General features: G+C 40.7%; 1 protein-coding gene across 11 annotated transcripts in view; it reads left to right on the top strand.

Annotated features, from left to right (window-relative positions):
- The window catches only part of PCNT (pericentrin), a 74,125-nt gene extending 49,662 nt beyond the window's left edge, over positions 1-24,463 (top strand). For 8 of the 11 annotated variants that reach the window (XM_048309062.1, XM_048309064.1, XM_048309063.1 and 5 more), the window contains 20 exons: positions 1,180-1,332; positions 1,762-1,932; positions 2,192-3,304; positions 5,154-5,684; positions 6,410-6,506; positions 6,942-7,096; positions 9,912-10,109; positions 10,350-10,523; positions 11,118-11,313; positions 12,324-12,537; positions 13,017-13,167; positions 14,979-15,695; positions 16,246-16,520; positions 16,782-16,884; positions 18,844-19,008; positions 19,752-19,990; positions 21,124-21,212; positions 21,914-22,076; positions 22,581-22,708; positions 24,079-24,463. In XM_048309062.1, coding sequence (XP_048165019.1) covers positions 1,180-1,332; positions 1,762-1,932; positions 2,192-3,304; positions 5,154-5,684; positions 6,410-6,506; positions 6,942-7,096; positions 9,912-10,109; positions 10,350-10,523; positions 11,118-11,313; positions 12,324-12,537; positions 13,017-13,167; positions 14,979-15,695; positions 16,246-16,520; positions 16,782-16,884; positions 18,844-19,008; positions 19,752-19,990; positions 21,124-21,212; positions 21,914-22,076; positions 22,581-22,708; positions 24,079-24,122 — 5,076 coding nt within the window. In that variant the 3' untranslated portion in view covers positions 24,123-24,463. Of the gene's footprint in view, positions 1-1,179; positions 1,333-1,761; positions 1,933-2,191; positions 3,305-5,153; positions 5,685-6,409; positions 6,507-6,941; positions 7,097-9,911; positions 10,110-10,349; positions 10,524-11,117; positions 11,314-12,307; positions 12,538-13,016; positions 13,168-14,978; positions 15,696-16,245; positions 16,521-16,781; positions 16,885-17,785; positions 17,834-18,843; positions 19,009-19,751; positions 19,991-21,123; positions 21,213-21,913; positions 22,077-22,580; positions 22,709-24,078 lie in introns of those variants that run through there. The other 3 variants (XM_048309058.1, XM_048309067.1, XM_048309068.1) reach the window with 3 other exon arrangements.
- The last annotated feature ends 2,782 nt before the right edge of the window (positions 24,464-27,245 follow it).

Below are 27,245 nucleotides of genomic sequence, written 5' to 3'. Positions count from 1 at the left end.
TCTGTGATATACAAACATAGTCCAGTTAAATGGTAGTGTTTACTACCATTCATGTGAAGAAGAAAAACAGGAGTGATCCTTCAGTCTACACCATTCTTTCAAGAGCAATAGAAGATAATAAAAATTAATTTCTTACAGATGGACTTCCCATTTCTCTTATGAAGTTTTATTTCAACAGTCATAATCCCCAAAGCCACTATTACCTTGCTACCCATTAAGGCAAGAGATGATAAAAACATTACACTGCAGAGAAAAGTGTGGTTATTGAATCATCTCTTTGTTGTCTGTGTTACTGGGATTGGCACTGTAATGCTCATTTCTGGCTTCTGGGAGGAGAAGGATGGTGTTTATATTGGCTGCTTGTCATTGTTGCACATCAAATGCTAGTATGTCTCATATTGTTACATCAAATGACATCAGTCAAGCCTTGATCGTTCACAATACAGATTAATGGATCTTTGTGAGCAGATAGTTTTGTTTTGTTTTTTTTTTTCTTTTTTTTTAAAAAAGAAAACAGAAATCCACCTTTGTAGTACTTTGGTTTTGCAGATGAGGAGCTGGAACACAAGCTTCTCACTCTCTTTTTATGTCTCAGATTGAGGAGACTGACAGCCGGACTGACAATCTCACAGAGTCAGACCTGAAACCAGACAGAATTTACCTGTGAGAATATTACAATGAAATTTTGCAGCTTTAGTAAAACTCACAGAGAAGGCCAAGATGATAATTAATAAGAGAAGATGTTCTGGACACAAGGAAAGGATGTTCTTGTTATGGGACATTGAGAGTGTACAAGGAAGAACTTGTGAATAATATGTAGCAACTATACTTTTGCTTGTATAGCTGATTGTTTATTGCCTGAATGGTCATTGTTTGTTAGGCAGCCTTGTCATTGTTTGCTAAGCAGCCAGTCTTAAATTAGGCCACAGCCACTGTGAAGAGGTATAAGAATAGCAGTAGAGAAAAGAAAAAATCTTTCTACCTCTTTTGACTATGGATTATGACTAGTGTGGCTTTTATATCCGCCTCGACAAAAGCTACATCAGATATTTTATTAATGCAGGTTGATTAGTTTAAATCATTGAATTTGCTGAAGTTACTTTTTGCCATTAAATAATACGATAAATGAAGTTTTATCTTAGAGCACTTAATTGAAACAACTATGCATATTTTTTTTAGATTGCAAACTTGCTAGACCAACTAGAACAATATAAAGATAACCTGAGCAAGAAAGATGAGGAGATATTGCAGCTGAACTTGCAGTTAGAGATACAAAAAAACCTTAATACTTCCAACATCACCCAGCTTCAGGCAGAGAATGCACACTTGAAGGTAGGTTCCTTTAGCCTTAGTGCACTGCCTAAAATGTCAGAGACCTGCTTTCTTGAGAGTGTTGAAGTCTTCATCTCATGATGTTGTAAACAGATGTTTGGGTTGTTTCTCTTGCCAGCAGAACGTTGCGTTACCTTTACAAAACTGATGCTGGGTGTATTGCAGAACCAAAGCCCCCTCAGTATTCTCGATTCATGCTCATAGCATTATCTTATACAGTGATTTGATTTAAATCAAAGCTGAGGTTATTTTCTGGGTTGGGGCAGTCCAACACAGTGGTGCAAACCCAAAGAAGCTGTAGTCGTGTCCCTGAGTTCATCATTACAGTAAAGAGGAGAATGTTTAAATAAAGCCCCTAGTTCTGTTCTGCCATTAGGTTGAGAGACAAAGTCAGTCCTTTCTAATGAGATGATTGTTTTTTCTGGTCAGGAGGATCTAACAAAACTTCATGTGAAGCAAAGTCAGGACCTGGGTATTAGTGATTCCTCAGCTTTGTCATTCCCACAAGCACTGCTTGAAGAAAAGAATCAAGAAATCGATCACTTGAATGAGCAGATGAAGAGACTTCAGTATGAGCTGCAGAATGCTCTGGAGAATAAAGTAAGAGTGCTTACTATATGTTCATTGCTTGATTTTTGGGGGAAGCAAGGTGTGCAGATTCTTATTGTAAATGAAATCTGTTTGATAATTCTCTTAGGAAAGCAGGGATTATTTTGAAAAGTTACCAGCTGAAATGTGTGTTTATTCCTGCTGTTAAATGTGTGATTTAATGCCTGTGTGATTCAGATGAGAAATATAAACTGTGTGCAATAATAATTCTCTACATACAGTAATATTCAGTCCTTATCCTTTTGCTTAGGTTGCAGAAGACCAAAAACCTGAAATTGAAGAACTCAGATCACTGGTTGAGCACCTTCGTGTTGACCAGGAGAGGCTGCGCAAGGACAAGGATGACGAGGTGGAGCAACTCCATGGAGTAATTGAGAAGCTTCAAAAAGAGCTGGCACAATTTGGACCAGTATGTCATGAAGATAGTGACAACCAAGATTATTTCTATGAAGGTGCATTGGGACAGTCAGTGGAAAACCTTCAGAATGAGTTGAAGAAGGAACTGGTAGATTGTCAGGGTGATCGTGATCCAAACAGAAGAAATGCATCACTACTCTCCAAAGTGAGAGAACTTCAGGAGGAACTGGAGCTTGTCTCAGCTTCTAAAGAAGCTCTGCAGCAGCAACTGGAAAAAAAGGAATTGCAGCACAAAACAGAAGTGGAAAATTTGGGGAAAAAATGCCAACAGTTGCGAGAGTCATCAGAGCAGTCTGTTTCAGAGCTCACCTCCCTGAGAATCCAGCACCAGGCACTTCAGGAAGAATACAGAGTTTCCCAAACTTGTTTGTCTCAGAGAGAGGCTGAGACAAAGATGACTACATCTCGAGTTCAAGAACTTGAAGATAAGGTGAGAGAAAGGGAAGCAACTATTCTAGAGAAACAGATGCAAATTAAGACAATGGCAGATCAAAGAGAAGCTGACACAACTGAGCTGCAGTACTTAACAGAAAAGGCAGCAGAGCTCCAATCAGAGTTGGAAAAGAGAGATGCAAGTCAGGCACAGGATGTTTACGGTCTTCAGTTAGAAGTTTCTAGACTTGATTTCCAGGTGCAAGCCCTGAATCAGAAAGAAGTAGCTTATCGGAGAGAAATCAAGGAACTTCAAGGGAGCACTGCAAAACTGGAAGGTGAAAGCAAGGCCCATACGAAAGAGCTTGAAGCCTTACGATTGGGAAGAGCTGAAGTTCTTTCACAGTTGGAATCTTACAAGCTGAAGGAGCAAGTAGATCATGAAGAGACTAAATTTCTCAAGCCATTCTGCCAGAGAAAAAGAAAAGATGTAGCCCTTAAAAATGGAATGGAGGAATTAGAAGCCAATATTGATCAGTCATTTGGAGTAGTGGCTTCCCCTACTGCTAAACTGGTACATTATTTGATTTTTAATAGTATTATTTGTGGAGATTTTTAAGAATAATCTATTTCTAGATTAATAGATTGAATACATTTTCCCCATTTTAATTTATTTTGCCTGTGAGAGTAGTTACTAGGTTATATTCCTTCCTTTCTCTCCACCTGTGAGCTCTTCCCAGCTTATTTTTTTTCCCTCCTGATCTGTTGAGGAGGGAGAGTGAGAGGGTGGGCATCTGCAAGCCAAGCAATGAACCCACCATTAGCTACCAAGACTGTTTGCCATCCTTCATGGCTGTATTGGAGAACTACTTGAAAACACTTCATCATGTCTCCTTTTCTTTTCAGAAATTCTTATTTACTGTGACTCTTTCTTGTAATTATTCTGAGTTTTTCCTAGAACCATTTCCTCCAAGTAACCTAATTGTCTTAAATTCTTATTAAATCATTCAATTTTAGAAAGCAGTAGGACTCAGATTACCCCTTTTTTCAGAGAGCTGTAGAAATCTGTCATACACCAATTTACTGTCTTTAAAGGCTGGTTTACAGAGGTGATAAGTGCTAGTTAAGAGGGCTTATATGAAGAGTTTGAGCACACAGGAGAGGAAAAACGTTCCGTGTCAGACTTATGTGGAATTTCAGGGCCCTGCTTGGCAGTATGATATAATAATCATCCAAGGTAGTTGACTTACTTAAAAAAATGATAGGATAATTGCTATGTATAATGACATGTTTATTTTAAAATGGAAATGAAGAGAGTAGCTATGCAGAACATGTGATCATTCCTGGTGTTTATATTTTTATTTGCGTGGAAGTTCAAGTTTGGAGCGCTGCCATCAGTGCCTGGGTGGCACTGTACATTCAGGGTCTGTCCCAGAAATCTCTCATGAAAAGGAGACAGGTGGGAAAAGTGTTGAATGACCCATGCAGATTGGTATACTTCAGACCATGGAATGTGTCTGTACTAGGCAGCAGACTTCCAATCCAGTGGCTGCTGGACCATGTTGCTTATACAGGTAGGGATTGTCAGATCCCTGTTTAGAAAACAGAAGTAATTTAGGATCCAGTGAAGAGAGAATTGGTAACACTTTGAAGGATATCAGGGAATGCTGGAATTCTGGGGGCAGTTAAGTGATTTAAAAATCACTTTTCAAGTAGAAACTCAGACTCTGAAATGTTTAAATTGATGTTTATATGTCAGTATATGTATTTCCAGGTTTAAGTGCTAGAAGTTTTTAAGTAGGCTGAGGAGGGATAATTATCAAATTGGAGAATATGTTGAATCAAAGTGAATAAATTACCATGTTTTCAAGCATTCCTTACAATAGACTTTTTCTATGGATCTAGTTCATCCTAGTATTAGAAAAAGTAATAATATTCACAGCATTCTTAGAGGAGCATAGAACCTCTCCTGCAGTTATGTTTGGGTTCAAAAGTGGAAACAATGTGAAAATTAGGAAATGTATTAAAATGAAAGCTGGAGGAGCAGCGAAAAGAGTCAAGTCCTGGCAGCTAGCACTAGGCTTAAAACAGATGATTAAGAGGGATGATTAACACAAAAGGATTTAGGTGATGGTCTAAAATGAGAGGGATAACAATTACTCACTGTATCTGACAAACTAACAGGCATGGAGGATGAAATGAAATTTCCATGTTGACAGGTTTAAAATAAACTAAAATGTCTTCTCAAATAGTGCATTATTTAGACTCAGTCACAGAATCAGAGTGATTTTTGTCTTGAAATTACTTAAAGTGATTGAAGGAAAAATCAATCAATTCTAACAGGTCTTTTTTTAAGTGCATGTTTCTCAGTTTGTAATCATACTCAAATTCCATTAAACAATTAATGTGTTATTTTGTTATAGGAAAAAGATGAAGTTATGTTTGACTTGACATGTCACAATAAAAATCCAAAAATGCGGATTAAGCAATTACAAGAAAATGCCTTGCACCAGGAGTTGGACATGATCCACAGCTCTGAAGGGGATCAAGATTTGAAAAAGCATTGCCAGCAAATACTGGAAATTCATCAAACTCCTGATTCACCAAAACACAATTGGAACATAGACAAAGAGACTCCAAAAGATTTCCAGAATTTAATTGCAGGTATGTCTTCATGGAGCTCGCCTGAGATCATGAGAAAGCAAGATATAAGCATGGAACTTCAACCAGTCCTTCACCTGACACCCTTCTCAGAAGCTGAAAACACAGATTTTGAAATTGTACACACAAGGTCATCCCTGCAAGGAGATAATTCCGTATCACTGGGATATTCTAACCTTGATGAAAATGGCAGTGGGGATGCAGCAGTGGGAGTAGATAGAAAATCTCCAGCTTTCTCTGGAAGTACCTATTCTGTTGATGATGATGATGAAGATATGGAGAAGAAGATTCTGGTAAGTGATATTTCATGTTTGATTTAACTCTTACTAAACAAGACTGCTCAGCTCTGTCCCCTTGGGATCATTGAGGGGCCACGGGCTCCAAGTAGTAGAAACCTACACACTGCTGGGAATAGGTCCACTAAAGTTTTGGGCATACAATTATTAGTTCCTCTCTTACTGTGATAATAACTGATAAATTTGTGATAACACTTAATGTGCCAGTAGTTGAGCTAAATCTGTAAAACCTTTGCTACCACAGTACTCAGTGTACTGTAACAGCTCCCTACTTCTTCAACAATCTGTTGTTGAGTGTTAGAAGTGAGAGTGTTAGAGTGTGAGAGTGACTTTTAAAACTGGAGAACAGAGGGTTTTCTTTTTATTGACAGTATTATATATATTGTATACATATACTTACATGTTGTCTATTCTGTAATTTCACAGGAAGATAAAGTCTGTACTTCAGAAAATTTTTCTTTAGCTGTATATTTTTGTGCCTTGCTTTGATGGTTAAGTATAAATACATGTATCTTTCTTAAGACTATTAAAAGAGGAAAAAATTGAGATGGAATGGCTGCCAGAGAGCCCCAGTGTTGCATTAACCGTGGTATTTGCCATCTCTAACACTTGGATCAAGGAGGCAGTTGCTAAAATCCGCACTAGTTACAAAGTTGTCATAAATGCAGAAACCAACAGCTGGGTTCAGAAAACCAAATTAACGTGAAAAATTTATTCTCAAGCAGATGAGAGAAGCTGGTAGTCTGACTTTAACCCCTTCTGATTTACAAGATTATGAAAGATCAAGAGCATCTGCGATGAGTGATGGATGTGGCAGCAGTAAGTTGAACTTTGTAGATTCCTTTTACCTTTTGTTAACTTCAGTATTCAAACATGTTTCTCCTTTCTCCCATTTTCTTTTACTGTGGGTCTTTTATTGGAAAGCTATGCCTTTGTCAGGTGGTTCTTTGTTTAAAAAAATACATATATATATATGTATATTTGTGCCTGCTTTTACCCTTTCATCTCTACATACAGAAAAGAGGCAGGGGGTTTAAGTGAGTCCTGACTACAACACTCTTTCTGGTTCTGAGGGCAACTTACTGACTTTTAACTTGTTTAAGTTAGTTAAGATTTCAACCAGCCAACCCACTCTAACCCTGCATTCATACGAGCAGAAGAAATCATGGTTATTTTGCAAGTGGTTGTTCTAGTTTCAAGTTCTTTCCATATTTATAACACTTTCTGGGGATGGGGGGTTGTCTCTTCCTTCAGATACCAGCTCAAATTTGGTAGCTAATCTAAAGCAGGAGCTACAAACATCAGATCGTCTAGATGCCAATGTCACGGCTTATCTGCAATACCAGGCAATGATTCCAGATATTATGGAATCAACAAAAGAAAAGGATATACTTTCACCACAGATGAAGGTAATGTATGATTAATATGAGCATACCAGCAAATTAAAACTGGACAGCAAAAATTAAATGCTAATAAAAAATAGCTGCTACATCTACACTGAAAACTGTTCTGTAATGGCTTAAACTTCAAGTTGATTATGGTTCTTGCCCTTGCATCTCTTGTGACAACATTACTGACATTTGCTTGTACTTGCTAGAATTGAACTAGTTTTGCTGGGACAGCACTGGTGCTGTTTTAGAATGTGGGGGTATAAGGACTGGTTAATCTGCTTTATGGGTTTGCCTTGGAGGCTTCACAGAAAGTTGTTTCAGAAGCAACCAAAGCTGGCTGATGTCGTGCTCCCCTGCCTGTTCTTGTCATCCTGATATGATGGAGAGCTGTGGAAACACCATTGTGAGGTGTGCAGGGATATGTCAGAGCCAGTTCAAGCAACACGAGGAATATACAGAAGACTGAGCAGTGAGTAGTTGAAGAAAGTGTATGTCTAGAACTCTTTGGTTTGCTGAACAAGCTCTCAGCCATTTCAAAAATTCCAGCTGTGGAAAGGGAGAAATTTTCATCTATGAGAGAATACAGGAGGTTACAGTGAGTTCTTAAGTAATAAGAAACTAGAAGAAATACCCTTCTTAGAAAGTGAATCCTGCCTCCTAATATGCTTAGCATGTTCTTTCAGCTTGCTCGGCACAATGGAGGAAGACTTATGCAAGGGGAAGGTAAGCCTGAATTCAAACTCACTCAAGCTAACTGGCACAAGTAACTCACAAGATGGAGACTGGGCCTTTATCATTCCTCAAGTCAGAAGGAAGATCCTTCCCCCATCCATCTGCCTTCATAAGGGACATGATGCTCTAGGGTTGGAGCAGGAAGAGCACATGGAATAACTGATATGGTTCAGGAAAAGCCAAACATGCAAAGCTGATGAAACCATCTGCTGGCATTAGAACCAGTGCTACCAGAAAAGCACATCAGGTGTTAGTAATTGGAGATTCTTTACTGAGACGCACTGAATCACCCTCTTGCCATCCTGATACTTTCTCTAGAGAAGTTTATTGCTTACCAGCAGCTTGTATTTGTGTTATCATTGAGGCTGCCAAGCTGAGTGAGCCCTACAGATTATCACCCGTGTAGGGTCTAACAGTACTGTAACAGGGCAGTTCAAAGGTTTGGGACCATGCGTAATATTCTCTATCCTCCCAGTGAGAGGAAGGGGACCAGGATAGAGGTGAATCCCCCGCTGTGCAGCTGGTGCAGTACTCAAGGTTTTCATTTTTATGATCACGGATTTACCTTTGAGAAGCCAGAAATGTTGGGAGCTCATGGTACTCGCCCGACCAAATGGGACAAGAGTGGCCAATAAGCTGGCCAAACCTATAAGAAAAGCTTAATTTCGATGAGGAAGGGATTGGAGGAATGAAGTCCTTCATATTGTAAGAGAAGATCAGATTTAAGACCACCAGAGGAACCTGGACATAGGTAAATCTGTGGCACCCAAAGGCATGCATCCCAGGGTCCTGAGGATACTTTGCGCTTGCAATTGCCAAGCCACTCTCCATCATTTTTGAAAAGTCACGGCAGTCAGATAAGGTCCCCAGTGACTGGAGAAAAGGGAAACATAGCACCCATTTTTAAAAAGCATAATGACGAGCACCCTGGAAACTACTGATCTTTCAGCCTCACCTCACTGCCCAGTAAGATCATGAAATGGATTGGACATAAGTAAAAAATTTCTTGTGATGAGACACTGGCACAAAGAGGTGGTGGATCCCTAGAAGTCCATCCCAGAATCCATTCAAAATGAGACTGGATGGGGCTTTGAGAAGCCTGAACTAATAGAAGATGTTCCCCATGCCTGTCACAGCAGAGTTGGACTAGATATGGTCTTGAAAGGTCCCTTCCAACTGAAAGCCATTCTATGATTCTGTGTCTAAAAAATTAATAATTCTATAACGCATAGTCTCAGAGCCTTCATGGAAGAGGTGAATTTTATTTTACCTTAAGAAACAAAGATTTTTGGTTTTTTTAGTTTCTTTTTGAGGAGCATCAGTCTAGACTTTACTGGCTGTAAGATCTGAGTGCATATTCCAGTACTGAATGTTTAGTTTGAACAGTTTACTGTGCTTTTGATGTTAATGTTTACTGAAGGTTTTCACTGATTCTTGAGGTAATCACTATTTTGATTCCAGTGACAGAAAAGCAGCTCAAGTTGCTTCAAAAGTAATTCAAAAAGTGCAAGGAAAGAATATCAAGAGTTAAATAAAAGTACTCTGTGTTGTTGTTGGAGTGAGTAGCAATGAGGAACAGCTCCACATGGAAGCTGGGATATTTCTGATGAGATGTGTGTAAGAAAAGGACTTAAACCTCCAGTGACCTTCCTTGAAAAGAGGCCAGGAAACATCTGTGCATTTGTGAACAGGGAATTTATTTAAAATATATTATTTGGCCTGACAATGTCAGTGGAAATTGTTTCCTCTGACATTGTCAGGCCAAATAATATATTTTGGGAGTTGTTATTTGTACATAATTTACAAAATTAAGCCAAGCTTGTCTAAATACATAGTTCAGTTTTCTGGCATCACTGGGGTTTAGTAACATAGCTTCAGACTTGATAGAATTTAATTTATTCGCAGGAAAGTTAGCTAAATGTTTCAGAAACAAAGGTAAAGTACAGCCCTTTAGCATAAATAGTAATTATGCTTAATTGCATCTCAGCGTGTTGATACAGAAACCTTACTTTTGTTGTCTAGTACTATCCCATCCTACTCTTACACTGCCAGGATGCTGATGCCTGTTTCCTGATATTATCTTTTTTTTTTTCCTTCTCAGACTGTGCTGAAGATGGTGTATGAGGAGAGCTGCAAAATATTGGCTTTGTCAGAGCATCCCTTTGGTTTTAGGGAGCTGAAGAACATCCCTCAGACCCAAGCAGCAATGGAGGGCTGGCAGAAGGAGGAATTATCCCTGCTAGATGCTATCCAGTCGCTGAAGGATTACCTCAGCAAGGTGGCAGATAGAGGAGACAAGGTATGGAAATAAAATACCCTTTAAAGCAAGGTAACCAGGTTTTATACATATAAATGTGTGTTGTATATATAATACGTTATGAGGCTTGTGTGTATATATATGTTTAAGGAGTAAGGGACAGTACTCTTTAAACACTTCTAAAAGTGCTTAAATTAACAGATACACTCTTATGATATGAAAGACATTGGGTTAGAGATCGAGAGAGGAGAGATGCCATTTTAAAAAAATATATTTTAACAGGAAACTTCAAGTGTTGCTGCTGACTGGAGAGGAGAACTTCTGCAAGCAGTACAGAGTGTGTTTGAGAAGGAGAGAAGTGTGTTGCAAATTGACTTGAAATCTCACTTCTCGGATCCTGCATCTGGTGACGCAAGTTCATTAGAGGAAAAGCTGGAGTATATAATGAAACAACAAGTATGAAAAGCTCTTAGAGTGTTCTGCTCAAAAATCACTTCTTTATTCTCTTATTTTTTTTAAAGGGTTTTTTTTTTTTCCAGTTTTATTGTTTCTGTTGTTATATCTTGTATGTTAATGCAGATGGCATGAGATCAGTACCTCTTAGAGTTTCTGCTGTGGTAGCATTTTTCTTGAACTTTGTACATGGTGTTACAAAGCCTATTGGTTATTTTAGCTGGCATCCAGAAAGACTCTGACAGTGAATAGGAAATACTTGGTTGAATTCTTTCCCTCCTTCCCATTTGTCTAGAACTTCACAGACCTCTCTTGCAAAGGGTATATATTGAACTCACTCTGAATCTGGAGGCTTTTTGCCAATAATATTTAGGTTCTGGGTTGTCGTAATTGTTATGTATAAACTCAACAAGGCAAGTGAAGTGGGGTTTTTTTCTTCTTTACGTAATGCTAACATTTTGCATTAACATGCGGCATGAACTTGGTAATTTGAGTGCTTCTGTACAAAACTTGTACTGCAAGATTTTCCTTAGTGTTTAGCCTTGCAGAAGGTATGGAAATAGCCTTGTAGTTTGAATAGGCCTTGGTTTGCTTCAGGAGGAGCAGAGGCAGATGGTTGTGGAGCACCTCTTCTCCTCGGACCGGAATAGCCTGCTCTCAGAAATCCAGGACCTCCAAGCTCAGCTCCGCATAACACATCTTCAGAACCAGGAGAAGCTCCAGCAGCTACAGGAAACCCTTACCAAGGCTGAAGATCATGGGAACAAACAGGAACACCAGCTCCGGAGGAAAGGTAATTCTTACTGTCTTTGTCAGTTCTTTCTGTCTTCTTCATCAGTTCCTTTTTGCCTCAAATATAAAAGGCAAAAAAAGGTGTCTTGCAAAGAAGCATTAGTTCTTACTCGTATCAGTAGTTGAGACAAATCTGTGAAAAGCAAAGAGAAATAACCCAAAGCAATAGAATAGAAGTAGTGTATACATGGAGAAAACCCAGCAAGGACAGTAAAACACCCCTGTTTGTTTGCAGGGAATTGTTTATTTATATGTTTGCTAGTATAGAATCACAGAATCATTTAGGTTGGATAAGACCTTTAACACTATGGAGTCCCACCATAAACAGTGCCAAGCCCACTGCTGAACCATGTTCCTGACTAAATAAGCAGCCTTGGTTTTCACAGCAGGTTCCCTTTACATAATAAAGAAACAAGTGCAAGTGACCATGGTCAAAAATAAACATCTCTTTTCAAAGCAAAATGCTGCTTTTTCCTTGTTTTTGTTTTTCCCTCACTGTTATTCAGGATTCAGCCATTTAAAAGCTTATAAATAGCACATGCACTAGTCCAATAGAGGGAAGCTTTCTGGAAATCCAGAAGTTTATTGCTAATTTTATTTACATAATACTGTAGACATAGGTATATTAATTATTTTTTAAGTACATATCAAACAGGAACCTCCAAATTTAGGGAGAGTTGTTTCTCTTAAGTCACTTGCCTCAACAGAGCTGGCAAAACAGGTTCTATATAGTGACTCCTGTCATAAAATGTTTCCGTAAGTGGATAAGTTTGTTTAATGAGGTTTAAAATCCCTTAGTAACAGGCTGCTTACGGAGCATCACAATGATAGAATCATAGTGGTTTTGCATCCTTCTGCTGATTTCTCTCATGTTTGAACAGAAACGAATTCTCCAGACAAGAACACTTCAATGCAGCTGATTTTTTTTCCTAATTTGAATTAGTGTAAGTGATATCATATTGTCAAGGTCTCTGTAATATAAATAACTGTTACAGTGTTTTCTTATCCTAGTTGAATTATTGGAATATAAGCTTCAGGAGGAAAAATCTATTGTAAGTGACTTGCACAGCACCCTCTCTGAGGAGCAGAAAAGATCCTCTGAAACATGTGATCTCCTGAGTCAGGAAAAAGCATCCCTGAAATCAGAGCTTTCTGAAAGTAAGCGAGAGAATGAAAGGTTGCAGAAATCCTTGGAAGAGCTTCAGAGGGAAATAAATCAGTTACGGTGAGAAGTAGATTATTCATTTATTTGATTTATCAGCAGGTCTAAAGAACTTTATACTAAATGGCTTAGCACTTTGAAACACAGGGAGGAAAACTAGGGTCTCTCACTTTTAAGGGTTATGTTTTCTTTACTAAATTCTGTCATCTTGGGTATGTTCCTTTCTCACTTCCTTCTTAGTGTATGCCAGTATTTTTCTTTCCTCTCACAGGACAATGGCTTTGCTCTGCCAGGATAAATAACTTCTCTCTATCTCTTAATTGTTACTAAATCGAGCAATTCTAGCTTGGCTCGCAAGGAAGTAAATGTTTTTAGATGCTAACTGTGACTTGAAAACTGACTGTCTTTAGAAAGAACAGAGGCCACCTTAAAGAAATAAATCAATAGAAAAACTCAGAGAAACCAACCCAAAATGTCTTGCTTGCGATGCTGGTGAAGGATGTTCTGTTCTGAACATAGAAATGCCGTTTTGAACTTTGCAGTGTTGAATTGGAAAAAAAAGAAAAGGATTTGGCAGCTGCACTTGAAGACTTGCAGGCTGAGCAGCTGAAGGGATCTGAGCTTCGAGGTTGGTTTGAGGAACAACAGCGTCAGCAGAGGAAAGCAGAGGAAGAAAAGACAAAGGCCATGGAGGTAATGCCCAGCTCCTCTGGGGCATGATGTTAACTAGCAGGTTATTTGTGCAGTCTTCTTCTCTTCCACTGTTTTTTGTTTAGTAACTGTTAAAACCCCCAAACCTCCTCTGAATGTGCATAGCTGCTTTTTTCACAGAGTTAAAGCTTTCAGTTACTTTCATTAATTGCACGTGCAGAAATAAACCGAAGTTGAATGCCGTGTTGGGTTTTTTCCCCACATCATCTTGTTGTTTTTTGCTTTCCCATTTTCCCCTGTTGTGTACTGCCCCTTGCTGAGTAGGGCCAGCCAGATTCTACAGCTGTATAACTGCACCCTCAATCCCAAAGCAAACTTACCATGAGGATGTGAGGTGTATGATCTCTGATATTGTAAAGAAAACCACCCAATGATAAATAGGTTTGGCAGAGACTAAGTGGAGCCTTTTCCATATAATATGTATTTTTGGAGGTTAACCAAAGTCATCCTGTTCCCTTCTAAATTGAACAGAAAACAAGTGAACAGCTTTCTCTCCAAGACTGTAATAGCAATGACTCAGTGCTTGTAAAAGGCCTACAGTGAATGGAAAAGGAGGAAGATTTAACATAAACCATTTCTTAAACCCCAAAACTAAACTCTCTCAAAGAACTCCAGACAATCCTACTTAAATTCCCTAAGTGAGGAAACACAATTCTGACTATTTCCTTGTAGTCTGGCTTCTCCTCTCATCTTCCTGGCAGGTGTTTAGGTTTGTGAGTGATTCTTGTTGGGATTTTTGTAACTGCTGCATGGTTAGGATGTGCTGCTACCCTCCTCCACCTTTTCAGAAATCTGCTCATGCAAGGAGGACAGAGTAGCTAAGGCCAGGAGAAAAGTGCATTGCCCCGGGGGTAGCTGTGTGAGAGATTAGTCTGGCATTCACAAATCTTTATTGAAGCCCCATTATGGAAAGCTGCTGCCATTTAGCATCTGACCTGTCTTTCTAGGAGATAAGAAATGGTGCTGGCTAGGTGGAGGGCAGGGTAGACCTCCCTACTAGGACAGCAGTGCCAGCTCTGACTGTCTGCAGTGCCCTGTGACTTCCCCTTCAGTCTCTGCCTTACTTTCTGAAGAAAGGCTGGCTCCCAAAATGGACCTAGGGATGGATTTTAAAGGGGAAGAGGGTAGATTTAGATTAGATATAAGGAAGAAATTCTTCCCTGTGAGGGTGCTGAGGCCCTGGCACCCAGATTACCCAGAGCAGCTGTGGCTGCCCCATCCCTGGAAGGATTCAAGGCCAGGTTGGACAGGGCTTGGAGCAACCAGGTCTAGTGGAAGGTGTCCCTGCCCATGGAAGGGGGTGGGAATGAGATGAGCTTTAATGTCCTTTCCAGCCTGGACCATTCTGTCATTATTTTTATCAGTCTCTACTCTGTGCTCTGAAGAGATGGGCTGCCAAGTCTTGAAGCTTTACATCTACTCTCACGGCTTATATTTTTCTTTTTAAAACAACCTGGGTTATTGTTGTTTCAGATGTTATTTATTAATGGGACTGAGTGATGTAAAGAGTAGTGATGTCCTAATGAGGGTCTTACTAACTGAAGAAGAAATAATGTACTGGCAGATACATTAACATGATAATTTTTGGATTTGTTGCTTGGTGGCAGATTGCTAGGGAGCATTTTTCTGACACTTGTAATTTTAAATTAAACTTTTTAATACCTGAACTATTCTAGTTAAGTCTTGAATATCTTCCTGGATAAAACAGGAGGTTGAAAATTGCTAAATACCAGCCAGCCCCACAAATGAGTGTTTGTACTGGACTATTAATGTGTTCTGCCCCCTCTGCCCAGGAGCTGCAGGCTGCCCTGGATGTGCAGTCGGTGCAGAATTGCCAGCTGGTCGTGTCCTTGGAGCACGAGAAAACAGTAACAGATAACCTCCGCAAGGAACTGCAGATCGAGCACTCCCGCTGCGAAGCCTTGCTGTCCCAGGAACAGACCAAACTGCGGGAGCTACAGAAAAACTTGGATGCTGAGAAAAATCGTTCATTGGAGCTCCTGGATTCCTTGAATCATGAGCGTGTTTTGACAGAGCAATTGAGCATGAGAGTGAAGGAAGGTGCTTCCTGTCAGCACAGGGAGTCGCTGCTGGAACAAGCCTTCATCCGAGAGCTCCAAGCCCAGCTGGAAGAGGAGAGGGCCCGAACTATGGAGCTTGCTGCTGTTATTGAGAAAATGCACCAGAAGGCCATCCTGTCCAAAAGGCAGCTGGAGGCTGAGGTACAGATGTGCTGCGAGGAAACCCAGAAGGAGAGGGAGGTCAGTGAAAAACTGCGAGCCACCCTGGAGTCTCTTCAGGCACAAAAGCAAGATGTGATCCGTTCCTTGGAGGCCCATAGGGAGAGAGAGGCCAAGCTGAAAGCTGACTGGGAACAACTGCAGTCACTCTTCAAGCTGCTGAAAGAGCAAGATAAGAACAGGAAAGAGGAGAGGGGGAGAGAGCGGAGGCAGCAGCAACAGACAGAGCTACAGAAACAGAAGGACTGGCAGAGAGATCAGGAGAGACTGGTGAGAACGCTCTGTCTTACACTGAAATAGCCGCACACTGGGATGTAACCCCCTGGATGATGTTCTTTGGTTGGAAGGTTTCCTTCTGTTAAAGCATTGTGAAAAATGCATTAAATGAGCTCTTTCTCATATGTAGCTGTTTTCAAGGGATTGTGTCTGGGTTTATTGTTGACGGAAGTTGATCTTTAAATTTTTGTGTGTGCTGGGAATTGCTGGTTGTTCACAGGTGGGGATGAATATGGGTTAAATGCAGGATGGAACCAAACTAAGTTTCATGTCACTGCCCTTATTTTGAGCTAGGATCCCAGTCGTGGCTTGTGACAGTATTGGTTTCACCCTGGATTTCTCTTTGGATGGAGACAGTTAATGACACTCCAGTGTCATTAAATGGCTTCCTGGTGGCCCTGGAAAGCAGTGCTCTAAGCCTTCCCCCAAAAGTGGTCTGGCAGTTAAGGAACACCCAGATGGATATGCTAATTAAGTGTGATGACACTTACATAAGTGTGTATGTATAAGATGCACTTAACTACTACTTATTCTGTTCAAACAGCAAAACTTGGAACGGCAGCACCACAGGGACGAACAAAGAATTAAAGAACTGCAGGAAATACTGGCAGTATTAAAAGAAAGAGAAAAAAATCCTCCAAATTGTCAGGAGGAACTCTTGTGTACCTCAAGCAAAGATGGAAGTGCCAAACAGCCTGTGACAAAAGAAACTGAAAAACCCCACTTGCAACAGCAGCAGCAACAGCTGGAGAAGATAAGGCAGCAGTTGCTCTTTGTGGCTGTGCACCTGAATGAGTTCATATATAAAATTCTAGATAAGTGAGTTCATAAACTAGTTGCTTTGCTTTCCATCCTGCTTCTTAACTTGTGTGGGTCATGGCTGAGAGCCCTGTGCTCTTTTAATTCTTAAAAATTAACAGAACTTGCTAATTTCTCAGTGTATTCATAGTGGTAATTTGTGTGGTAAATATTGCGTAAAGCCTCAGAACTGAAAGGTCATGTAGTGGGAAGAAGAAATTAAATGTGTGTTAACGTTCTTACAAATCAGTCCAATACTGAAAAGGTGTTTCTGTCTAACAGAACAGTTAATGATTGGTCTGCATCAAATGATGAAGCTGTAGCCTCTTTACTGCAGACACTAAGAGAACTAAAATCAGATTTATTGTCTTCTCCTAGATCTCAGGTAAGGAAAATATTAACATATTTTAATGTCCAACTCTGTTTTGTTGTATTTTAGAGTCTGCTTCTAACAGCATTTTTTTCCTAGATATGTAATGTGTCCAAGGATCAGAAGCTTTGGGATGTGTTGCTGTAGCTTCTTTCTGCATCCAGAGACATTTGTTTCTCACCAAAATGCCAAGTACTTTTCAAAAAGCACCATAGTGGTTTGTAATCTCAGGAGGGCTGTTCTGACCCATGTTTGCAGTATTGCAAATATTTTACGCAAGCCCAGGGAATTACCAAATACTTGAGCTAAGGTTTATTGATACAAAATACATAAAAGCATAGCTTTTAAATTCCATCTGATTCCCCAGATAACTTTGCAGTTTTATGTCTTTCTCTTGCAATAGAGATCTACGACTGTCTGATATGTGAAAAGGTTTTTATATCTTCTGTTCACAAGTCTGATGTGTGACAAGCTGCCTTGGCATGTTGCAGCTCTCCCTATGCCTACCTGCTTACAAAATACACTTAATATTTTCCTTCTGTCACCTGTGCAGCCACACAGGTGGTTGTCAAATGGATCATCTCCAGTCTTGAGGAGGGGGATGCAGCCTGTTCTCCAAGTTCATGGGGTTATTTTGGTTAAGCCTTCCTCTCACAAACCTTTAGAGCTGTCAGCTGTACACAACTCTTGTTGGAGCAGAGTTCCCTCCTTCAGAGACTAACCACACAAAAATAAAGGAGCCCAAGTTTCCTGACTTAAATTTTGTTTAACAAAAAAAGTGTTCAGTAGAGCACTTTAACTACACATGCCTTTCTAGAGCAAAAACTCCACCCTGATAGCTTTTCTTCTGTGGGCACAAACAGTCCCTCCTCTCTGCCCTCTTTTCAGGCTTTGATTTTTTTATTTTTTTTTCCAGAATCACCTTTTCCTTCAGTCTCCTCCCTGAATTTCTCCTTCCTTTAAGGTACTGAACCACATGCTCAAGAGACCAAAGGAATTTTCTTCCTCCTTGAGTTGTGATAAATTAGGGAGTATCGGACAGGGCACCTGGCAAAATGTCAGCATGGAAAATCTGTGCCAAAATGGAGCTGTCTGGTCAATCAGCTGCCAAATGGTGTAGTAGAAGTCAAGGATGTTGATGAGTCATGTAGAACTCCTTCAGATACTACAAATTGTACTGAAATAAGTTGCTAGGAGAAACTGGGGTCAGTTGTTTGTACTGGCTTCTCTAATGCATAAATTTCATTTCAAGGGATAAAACATCAACTACCTTAAAAAAAGATCTTTTATTTCTTTTGTGATCTGTTGCATCATGCACTGATATAACTGTTGACCAGTAAATTTGTAGTTGGTACAAAGAGGGTCATGAAGGCAGAACTTCCATGAAGAATTGGAGCTGGAGTCCTGGGTCTCATTCCTACAAGAGATGACTTACCACAAAACTCAATTTCATAGAATCACAGCATGGTTTGGGCTGGAAGGGACCTTGAAGCCCATCTCGTTCCACCCCCTGCTTCCAGAGATGGGGCAGCCACAGCTTCTCTGGACAATGGACTCTCAGAATTGAATGTGTGATTTTTCAGAATTTACTTCACAACTTGGTTTTGTTGTATGTGCTGCTTGTGTTTGCACGTACACAGGCATCTTCACAATTTCTGTGCTGCCTGTGGATGTAGAAGTCAGATGTTTTGTTTCCATTTCAAAGGGTTTGGGATATAAAGGATTCCTGTAAGGCCGATCAGAGAAGGGGTAGCCTGATGAACAAAAATCTGTTACGTCTTAAAAAGGGCTTTTCCTGCATTTCAGTTTCCTATTGTGCTGTTTAACACCTGAATGCCATTGATGGTTTTCAGGCTCATTGTTTCTATGTTTTAATTTGTCATAAAGTTGGGTTATTACTTGGTTTGAGATGTTTGACTGTGGAAGTAATGTGCAAAACCATCGTGGCTCAGTTCCTTTTGGTTTCTGTTTTAGATGAGATCTACAGGTGGTGCTGACCCTGTTCAAGAGCTGGAAAGAGAGGCTTGGCAGCAAGAGAGGACCACACTGCAGAATGCGCTGAAGCAGGCGGAATCCCAGCTGGCTAAAGCCAGTGCTGCAATTGAAAACAAACCCGTGGCAGAAACTTCCAGTCCTAAGGTAAAATTAAGGGACTAGCCAGCAAAGGGGCTCTCTGGAGCTTGGAGAGCCAGCAGTGCCACAGCCAGGAGGTGTCATTTCAACCTGATCTGCTGGGAAAAAAGGGATCTGTAAGATTATGGCATTTATCTTTCACTTACTGCTGTAATCTTCAGTTGCTATTTTAAAAGGTTGATTTTTCTAGATGAATAGTTTGATATATTATTTTAAATTAGAAACTTTCCCCAAAGGAGAACTTCCTTTGGAACTTTCTCAGTGTTAGACAGGAACTTGCATCAAAAGTAATCTGGATCTTTAGAATTTCTTTCTACTCTTAAATGTGAGGGAGACTTGGGTTTCTTGTCTAAGCATGAAAATAGAAAACACTCATTTTTAATCCCTGCTGACTAATCTTAATACTTTTTATTTTTCTGACACTTGGCTGTATTCAAGTCTGGTAGGCATCTCTCCCACCATACTTTCTGGCTAATTTTTTTTTAAAGTGGATGTTATTTTCTTTATTAAAGAGTTAAACTGTTTTATAGTTTTGAGTATGATCATTTTGCTTGAAAACCTTCAGGAGACTTAAAGAAGTCTGATGCTGCAAATTTGGGTGGGTTTTAGCAACGTACAGAATTGTTTTGGCTGCCCTTGTGTCCTCCGTCTGGACATTTGACCTGAAGACACCTTGTTTGTGGCTGGGTTTTTGCAACAGTAACTGAAAATTTGAATTTCTTTTAATTTTTTTTTTTTTCTTTCTACAGTTGCAGAGATTATATCGGAAGTACATTCGAGCAGAGAGCTTTAGAAAGGCTCTAGTTTATCAGAAGAAATACCTCTTGCTGCTGCTTGGGGGGTTTCAGGACTGTGAGCAAGCAACTCTCTCTCTCATTGCTCGCATGGGAATCTATCCTTCTCCTGCAGATCTGCAGCTCTCTGGATCACACTCCCGGCCTTTCACCAAGTTCAGGTGTGCAGTCAGAGCCATCATTGCCATCTCAAGGTAAAGCCAAAACACCCCCTGTCTCTCATATGTGATGTTTTCTTGGAAACTTAAAAAATTGATAGTTCCTGTGGCTTATCCTACATTAAGCAGGAGCAATCTCCAGAACTGGTTCAAGCATGACTTCTTAGCTGAGTTTGATCTGTACTAAAGATTTGTAAAAAAAAATCTTTAAGATGAAAGAGGGTAGACTTAGATGGGATATTGGGAAGGAATTGTTCCCTGTGAGGGTGGTGAGGCCCTGGCACAGGTTGCCCAGAGAAGCTGTGGCTGCCCCATCCCTGAAGTGTTCAAGGCCAGGTTGGACAGGGCTTGGAGCAACCAGGTATAGTGGAAGGTGTACCTGCACATGGCAGGAGGATGGAACAAGGTGGGCTTCTTTAAGATCCTTTCCAGCCCAAACCATTCCATAATTCTATGAAAAAGCTACTTGAGTGATGCCCAGCTGCAATATATTTGGGAACCAGTGCACAGCATTACAATCTGAAGTTCTTTGGGGCTGACTTCTATCTCCTTGATCTCACTGGACAGTCTGTCTTGTATCAGAATGCGATCTGTCAGGGATGGTTCTCTCTGGAATCCAGTAGCGTGTGTTTTATTGGGTGTGATTCTGTCATGCTCTGTCACTACCAAGTGGGTTTTGCTAGCTGTACATGGGACAATATGCCATCTCCCAATGGCTTTAAGCCCATTTAATGAAAAAAAATCAGTTTTAAATGTAATAGGTGGTTATTTCTGAGCAATTTCCTTGTCTAGTAAAAATGATTACTAGCAAGTTTGTGTCAGGAGATGACAGAGTCTTTGACATGAATACCGTAATAACAGCAAAGGCTGCAGGACTTCTAGACTCCTGCAGTGACTTCCAAACTCCTCCTCTCAGGTAGGAAGAGCTCTCTGGAGATAGGAGCAGAGCCAAATCAAGCAAGTCTTTTCAGCAGTTCAAGGATTGTTGCAGGGTAAAATGGGATAAGCCAGCATTCCAAAGACTGAAGTTGAAGAATTCTCCCATCATTCCCACAACAATTGTTACTTATGTTGGCTAATATGTTCTATACCAACAAATAACTTAATATTAAAATTTAACACATTTCTACTTATTTTTAATGGTTGTTCAAATTTGTTTTCTTACCAAGGTTAAAGTTTTTGGTGAAGAAGTGGAACAAAGTTGGCAGGAAGAGCACACAGAGTGAAAGCATTTCTCACAGTATAGGAGGTAACACAGGTACGTGTTTGGACAAATACATTGTTTTCTTCATAATTTCTCTTTGTTGATGTGTTTCATTTAAAAACAAAACCAAAGTGGGAAAATCTGTTTGCTTTGCCACTGTCCATCTGTAGAGTAGATGGATAGATGGTCTGATGCAGGTCAATAAGGACTTGAGTTACCTGAGGAACACGTGAGTGTTCCTTTGAGTTACTGAGGAGTGCCTTTGTAAAAATTCTAACAAACATCTTAATGCAGCACCCAATACTGAGGAACTGTTGCCCTTAATGTAATATTCCATTACTTGTGCCTTTTCAACGCTAAACAAAATTTGGATTAAATAGTGCTTTTTTTTCATTAGCTGGTACTATGTAATTTTCACTGTTTCTAAGTTGCTGGAAATACTTATTTTAAAAGAAAGCACCAACTTTGTACATAAACCCACTGTTGTGTGATTCCTAAGAAACTTGAATCCTCAAATGCTGAACTTTCTACTTCACTACAAAATAGCATCACAATTCTGTTAAATATGGTTAAAAAAAAAAACAACCCACGCAAACCAAAAAAGCAGGTAGCTGTAGAAAGTGTATTTACCTGCATTTAAAACCAAACTTAACCGTATACTCTGCTGTCATTTTCGTGGGTTTTTTGGATGTGTTTGATAGCCTGTTCTCAACGGTTCCTAGTGCATATTTTTTAACCCTTCGTATTTACCACAGCCTCTGGTGCTAGAACAGAAGTCCTGAAAGAGCAGCAGCCCCCAGCTATTCCCATCAGCTCTCCCCCTACCCGGGACAGTGACACAGGGCTGTGCCACAGAACCAGCTGTGCTGCAAGATTCATGAGCCTCTCCCCACGATCTTCCTCCCGCTCACACAACAGGTCAGTCTGCAAAGACAGGGGATGCTTCAAATTATTGTAGGTTTTTTTTAACGTTGAGGGGACAGACTGTGCTTGTCACAACAGCCAGGTAGTCTTCTGGTTTGCATGGAATTTGACAAAATGTTTTGTAGAGTCTGAGACCTGCAAGCACTTCCAAAAGACTTAATTCTACCCCACCCTATTCTTCTGTCATGGCGTGTGTCTGGGTCTGACATCCCTGCCAAGAAAAGTCACCTGTATGGTATGGAACAGGGTATTAATAACAGCAGCCCTGACTGGTGCTCAGTGTGACTGGATTAGTGGTGGCTCAGGTCTGATGTGGATCCAAGGTAGGTTAAATGATGCCTGTTGCTGCTCTTGTTTCCAGGAACAGCTAGACTGATGGAAGGGGTGGTGGTGGTTCCAGTTTTCTTTGCCCAGAATTCCCGCCTATATGAATGTAACTTCTGGATATATTTGAGAGTATAGCATGAGAATGAGAAAGTAATTTGTTTTCTTTTTAAGATTGCATCTGTCCCCAAGTTCAGCTCCAGAAAAGTCCCTTGTGCCACCTCAGGATCCTGAACAATCACTCACAGAATATATCCATCGCTTGGAGGTGATCCAGCAAAGGCTGGAAGGGGTGCAGCCAGGTAGGAACCACCTTCTTACCCCTCACAGCTCCTGCAAGTCTGGGCTGCTTTTTGCAAGGATCTTTGTACACATTGCCAATAAAGAGCATCATTTTAAGGAATAATTATCATTACTGGGGGGTAACAACTAAGTCAGTCTCTGAAAGGGAACCTCTCTGAATCATATCTAAAACTAGTCCAAGTGTGGCATTTCTCTAAGTTCATAATGAAAGAGATAAGGTTGAATAATTTCATGTGATTTCTGGCCCCCTCCTGTTCCCAAGTCTAAACAAGCAAGTGTTGCAATTTAAATGAAGCTGTGGATAGAGTTAATTTGCTTTAAAGTCAAACAGAGCTGTTGTAATAGCTGAGCAGGGCTTTCTCTGCAGCACAAACTGTAATGCTTCCCTTATGTATCACTTCCTTATGTTCATAACAGATTTTAAAAAAATATTTGGAGGCTGGTAAATACAGCCATCTATTTCTAAGATTGATCAAAGAGCACACAAAGGGTTGTAGTGGCACTTAGCTTTGCTATTTAAAACAGTTCCGCCTAATTTCTAGACCGAATTTACTTAGTTTAATTCAGTCTAGTTACCTCCTTGATACATAGTTACCTAGTTACCTCTGTACCTGGTTATAGCACAGAAACACCTTGTCCTAAGGAGGAACTCACAAACTGTCATCACATCATCCTGAAATGCTTAAGAGTTTGGGAACTTTGACATTGTTCTCAGCAGGACTTTGCCTAGAAATCTACTTTATTACCATGACTTTGTGGGTTTGTTTGGTTTGGGGTTTTTTTCCAAATACTGCAGCTATATGGCTGATACAGATAGATAACCAGATTTTAGACTGGAAACATGTCAGCCTTTATGGAAATAACACATTTTGCTTCATTCTAAGTGTGGAATAAGTACTCCACAGCTGGGACACCATGAAGAGCACTTCTGTTGAAAGTGCATATAATTTCTGTCATTTCCATGTTACCAGGATGATAATGTCAGGCATGACAGAATGATGCTGCAATCTTTAGAACAGTGCTGGCAGCCAAATGATTTCTCAGTTCCTAATGAATTTCAGGACATCTACTCAGTGGCAAGACCTTGCCCAGCAACAGAATCATTACAGGAGTGGCAGAATTGAGCTGTCACTGGGGGTAAAACAGGCCTGTGATGGAGCACTGGTCCCACAGTATGAAGGTTTGCTTTGGCAGATGTTTAGGCTTTCAGATCCTGTTTTAGATTGCTCCTAGGTGGCTTGTGAAAATTGGAATTGCTTTCAGTGTAGCTCTTATGAAGTACTTTGAGGAAATAACATGCTGCTAACTGTACACTGTTGCTTCATAACACAAGCAGTTTTCTAATGATTTGTGGTTTTTTTTAATTTAGGGCAAGTGCTAGGCTCACCTCATCAGAGAAACCTGAAAAAGTGATGGGAAGGCTTATGAAATCTGTCCTGCAAGTTCCTGCTTCCTCTGTGTTGGTCCTCACTCAACAGAGGCACTTGCAATTTCCCATGCAACTGAATAAAGGGCAGTGCTTTTACAGCCGATTTTTATATGATTCTTTTTATTATATTTTAGTACTTTAAGAGGGACTTACTTTTCACTAAGAACAATGTTTTACATTCTCATGTGAAATTAAGTCAACAGCTGAAGTGTGCCTGCATTGCTGTATTGTAAGCTGCAAAAAGTCTCCGTGGTGTTTATTTTTCTATAGTGTATAGGTGGATTCCTTGTAAAAAAAGTTATTAAAATGGCATTTTATTAGTGAATTCTTACATTGTGTGGTTGTTTGTTTCCACCTTGCCTATTTATTTCTTTTGCTGTTCCTAAAATTGTTTGGGTTTTAATATTTCTGTAGGATCATTCCAATTAAAGGAATCGCTCAAATACTCACAAATGTCAAAGATACCTGTAGCGCTCTGTGAATTTAGGGTATGCTCTTCTAGTTTTTCAGTACGTAAGTCCTCCCTCAGTCTGTCCTATTTACTCTGGACACTTTTAGCTTCATTTTTCTAGTTCAGAAGGCCCATAATTTTGTTTAACTCTATGCACTTTTGGCAAAACATACCAAACAACGCCTGTGAATTCTGTCTACGTCTAATGTAAGTGATCCTCCCTCTGGTATCTTGTGCTGTAGCTACCTTCAGGGGGGTGGTTCCAAATGTCTATGAAGTTGCTGGTCAGAGAAGAGGAAATGGTACACCCATTTCCAGTCACAATGTCTCAGGGCAAAAATGAGAGAGATTCAAGTATCATGCTGAATAAGACTTTTCTGTGATATTTCTGTATTTCTTTAGAAAAAGCATAGGAAGAATTATAATACCAAAGTATTTTAAACCTCTGGAAACATGAAATCTCTACCTTCAAAGCAGATGTGGTGGTTAACTTTGGAGCATGAGAAAAATCTCTTCTGGAGGCAAATTGTTTTCCTGCAGCCTGTTAAAAGATTTTTCTCTACTGGGTATTGAGAATTATATATTGGCATTCATCTGAGATTGTTTTATTACTTATTTAACTGTTTTTGTCTCGGTAAAGTCTTATTTATCTGTCAGGTAGATCACCATTTGGTTCTCTGGAAAAAAATGTGGTAGAGAGAGATCTTGGCACGTGTACAGATTTATTACCCTCTGACAGCTATAGGAGAACCCTTAAACTGATTGAGCATAAATTTAAGAGAGCTTAACTTTAAGTTTGTGAACAAACAATACCTGATTTGGTGTAAAAGCTTGGCAACAGTAACTTAACTTGTCCAGAGTTCCAAACCAATTTGAGCTAAGTTTAAGCTGGCTCAGTGACTGTATCATATTTCTTTAAAAAATCAGTCTAAGACTCCTAACACTTGATGCAGCATTGTCAGACTGCACACACTGAATGGTGCTGGTGCCCTTTTTGCTTAGCATAACACAAGCTGATCTTCTTTTGGGAGCAATGCATTTCTAAAACAGAGTTCAGAACTGGCACTAAATCCAATCTGTAATAGCACACTCACAGCTGGATTTTCCATGTTGAGTGTAGTAAGCAGGAGAGCTGTGAGGCCTGAGGGCCTGTGCTCAGAGTTATCTAGTGTCAGTACTGACACTGCAAATCCAAATTAATGCCTAGTTTTAAAATCTGGCACTTCTAGGTGGATAATTAAAACTACCTTTTAAAGGATAGTTGGCACATCATAGGGACCAGTTCTGTTTCAAGGGAATTTGGCTTTGCACTGGCACATTTTTAAATCAATCTACAGGGGCTTTTTTTATGTCCCAGAATATGCAGGGCTCTTCCCAAACCTTGGCAGGGTTTTGCACTCAGAGGAACTTTTCTGTGGCAGTCAGTGCTTCCCTGCTTCACCTTACATGCCCCTCCAAGAGTCTCCTTCGGCAGTCACTGTTTCAAGGAACACAGGCTGGAACTGGGGATAAGGGGCAGATGCTGCAGCCTCCTATTCACAAAAGAAATCTGCAGAGAAGGAATCCAACCCAGTAGGATCTGAACTATAGGTAATATGTTCCCATTAGCTCCCCAGTACCTACAGACAGCTTTCTGAAGGGCTGTCTGTGGAAGCAGAAATGTCTCTGCCCAGTGTAAGGGATGACATTTTAAGCAGCATGGTTTTCCTAGTGCTGGTGTGGTGTGTCTGTGCCCTCGGAAGGGCAGCCACATGGGACATGCTTTCCTGTGATGTGCGTGCTGACCTCAGTAATGTGAGCGGAGAAATCGGAAGCCCCAACCTGAACCCAATCATCCTAAACCAGAGGTGCTTTGGACAGAAGCAGTTGTTGGCAGAAAACTATTCCCCAGATTTCCCTATTTTCTAGTTCTAGGGAAGTTGTTACTTGGCAGAGCAGTTTGGGGGGTCAGGACCACTAGTAAGGTCCTGGATTTGCCTTTGCCGAAGTCTCTGGGAGATTGCAGGAATGCCAGAACATCAGGCCCTGCTGTCCTGCCACACACGCACCCTGGAACCTATAGCTGAACAGGGAAAAGCTACTGCATCAACACGCCTTCCATCCCAAACACTTCCTGCTGGTCTCTAGTGCCCTTTGAGAGGTGGTTGGCTTTAGAAAATACACTTAATTTTTTTTCTTTTGTGAAGGGCCAGGCACCACTTTATATCCACGCTCTTACAGTGGCATTCTGTGCCATGAAAATGTCCATGCCCTATCCTGGAACACTCGGTGGGCTGGGTGGGCCCCGTGGGCTTAGGCTCGGTCACAGTTCCTATTTTCCGTTGGGAGGAAGAAGTGAGGAGGGAAAGGGCAGTTTCGGTATTTTCAGGAAAGGGACCTCAGCACAGCAGGTGCGAAGGCAATGACAAGGGTGGGAAAAGGGAAGGAGGAATAAGAAAGGCAGCGCTGGATACAGGAGCGGGCGGGCCGTGCTGCAGCCCCTCCCCAGCGGCACGGCCCCCTCCCGCCCCTGGCACGGGCCGCGCGTCTCGGGCTGCGGTAGCGGCTGCGCGGGGCGGTAGGGCCGGCGGCACCTCCTCCTTCCGTCCCTGCCTCCCGGCTCGGGACCGCCGGGGCCCGCCTCTGGCCCGCCCCCGGCCCCACCTGCGGCAGGGCT

Source organism: Corvus hawaiiensis, chromosome 7 (genome assembly GCF_020740725.1).
Source record: "Corvus hawaiiensis isolate bCorHaw1 chromosome 7, bCorHaw1.pri.cur, whole genome shotgun sequence".
NCBI classification, from domain to species: domain Eukaryota; kingdom Metazoa; phylum Chordata; class Aves; order Passeriformes; family Corvidae; genus Corvus; species Corvus hawaiiensis.
This window is presented reverse-complemented; position numbering and strand designations above follow the sequence as displayed.